General features: G+C 37.3%; 1 protein-coding gene across 1 annotated transcript; it reads right to left on the reverse strand.

Annotated features, from left to right (window-relative positions):
• Positions 1-365: 365 nt before the first annotated feature.
• Positions 366-2,303, reverse strand: LOC113303751 (pentatricopeptide repeat-containing protein At1g05750, chloroplastic-like). The gene has a single exon (XM_026552831.1). The coding sequence runs from the start codon at positions 2,282-2,284 to the stop codon at positions 716-718; it is 1,569 nt and encodes a 522-aa protein (XP_026408616.1). The 5' UTR covers positions 2,285-2,303; the 3' UTR covers positions 366-715.

The raw sequence follows: 2,303 nt of genomic DNA on the forward strand, positions 1-2,303 counted from the left end.
AGGAGAAAAAGGGAGTATGTTTAAGTATTTTTTACAATTATACCCTTATGGATAATAACTAGTGAAACTTAAAAATGATTTATCTCTTGAACTATACCACGGTTTTTCGTAAACTTTATACCATTGAAAAGCATTTTAAAACACCAACATAACGAATATAAACATGGCTATCAAATTATACATATTTCTTATAGTAACGATAATCAATTAAAAGGGTAGTTTTATAAATATCCTCTTGATTAATGAGATAACTCAATTATTTGTGGGACAAAATTTAAAACCAATTAGCTCAATTTATTTGGGACGGAGGGAGTATATGAGATTAAACATGCCATTAGAATGTCACAAAGTTACAGCTCGTCATTTTCTGCATTCCCAACTGCTGGCATGGTTAGCTGCGGTGCATCTACATTCCCCAAAAGTTACCGATCATCTACAACCTTCAGCGTGTAGATATAGTTGGTTCTTCTGCTTTTTCTGCAAACCCAACTTCAACAGTGGAATCTATAAGAGTGAATATCATTTCCTCTCTACTTGATGGGGTTTATGTTTTCCATTTATGTTATATCGGAAACTCTATTTTCACTAGTATCAGGATTACACAACAACACAACAAATCATGGCGGCTCCATTTTCCCTCAAATTACATTAAGATAAAAGAGATCAATCAACAATGAATTGATTTTTTTTTTAAATGTAACAATAACACTCTAATTCAATCGTTTGCAAATTCAGTATCTGAAAACTCTTCTAGAAAAGTTGTAGGAGCATTTCCAAATAAACTAAAACCTAAAGAAAGTTGCTCGAGCATTGAATAAATATTTCTTGTTTGTGGGTGAGATTTATCTCCAGCCACAAACTCGTGATAGCAGCAGTCAATTTCAATGGCACTAAATCCCGGTTTCTTCTTTATACCAAGGGATTTCATTTTATTCCTAATCTTCCCAACGCCATCCCACCTTTCAACAACTGCGTAAATATTAGAAAGAAGCACATAATTCCAATCAGTATCAGGATCCAGATCAACAAGGAAAGTCATCAATCTCTCCGCCAAACTAATATCTGCATGATTCCTACATGCAGCTAACAATGATCCCAAGACAACTTCATTTGGCTTCATCGGCATGGTTTCTATTACCTGCATTGCATCTTCCAATCTTCCAGCACGGCTAAGAAGGTCTACTATGCAACCAAAATGTTCAATTCTAGGTGAAATTCTGTGAACCTTTTTCATTGTTTCACATAGCTGCAACCCTTTGTCAACTAATCCTGCATGACTACATGCAGTAAGTGCCCCCGTAAAACTAACTCCATCCGGTTCAAATCCCTCCTTTTGCATAAGAGAAAAGTGATCAAGAGCATCCTCCGCTCTCCCATTCATAGCAAATCCTACAATTAAAGCATTCCAAGAAACCCGGCTTCGCTTCTCCATTTTACTGAATTCCTGATAAGCAAAATCTATACACCCACATCTTGCATACATATCAATCAGTGAATTCCTAACTCTAACTTCGTTAGTCAAATTTCTCTGTAAAGCAAATCGGTGTATCCAGATTCCTAGACCAAGCACACCCATATTAGCACACGCAGTAAGGATAGCAATAATAGTGACATAATCTGGTTCAACTCCAGAAATCTGCATTTCTCTGAACCACGAAAGAGCTTCCTCGAAATGACCTCTTTTAACAAACCCTCCTATCAATGCAGTCCAAGAAATCTTATCTCTATAAGGCATTTCACCAAACAGCTGTATAGCATCTTCAACATCTCCATTTCTCATATACCCATCAATCATACTATTCCAAGAAACAGAATTCTTTACAGTCATATCATCAAACACCATACGAGCGAGATCGACATGCTTACATTTTGAATACATATCCACAATGGCAGTACCCAACATAACATTATCTTCAATCATGCCTAATTTATAAAGATGGGAATGGATTGAAGCTCCAAAGTAGAGGGTTTTGTCTGACGGAAAGTCCGCACAAGCGGATAGGAGAGTTGTAAACGTAATATGATTCGGCTCAATACCAGCAATCCTCATTCGAGCAAATTCTGTGGCTGCTTCGGATAAATGTCCGTTTCGACATCGACGAGCAATAGAGGAGGTCCATAACACAGTTGGATCAATAGGATTATGTTTCCTACGGAAAACGAGATTAGTCTTGTCAACTGAATTTTGATTAGGGGTTGTAAGAGGGCGGTTGTGGGTTGATGATCTCTGGACAAGGTTTTTAGGCGGTTGAGTTATGCAGGTAGATAAGGCGCCAAGACTCATTTCAATTTTCAGTTACACC

This window comes from Papaver somniferum, chromosome 8 (assembly GCF_003573695.1).
Source record: "Papaver somniferum cultivar HN1 chromosome 8, ASM357369v1, whole genome shotgun sequence".
NCBI classification, from domain to species: domain Eukaryota; kingdom Viridiplantae; phylum Streptophyta; class Magnoliopsida; order Ranunculales; family Papaveraceae; genus Papaver; species Papaver somniferum.

Excerpts from the sequence above, each read along its gene's own strand:
- LOC113303751 (XM_026552831.1), bottom strand. The coding sequence starts at position 2,284 with ATGAGTCTTGGCGCCTTATCTACCTGCATAACTCAACCGCCTAAAAAC.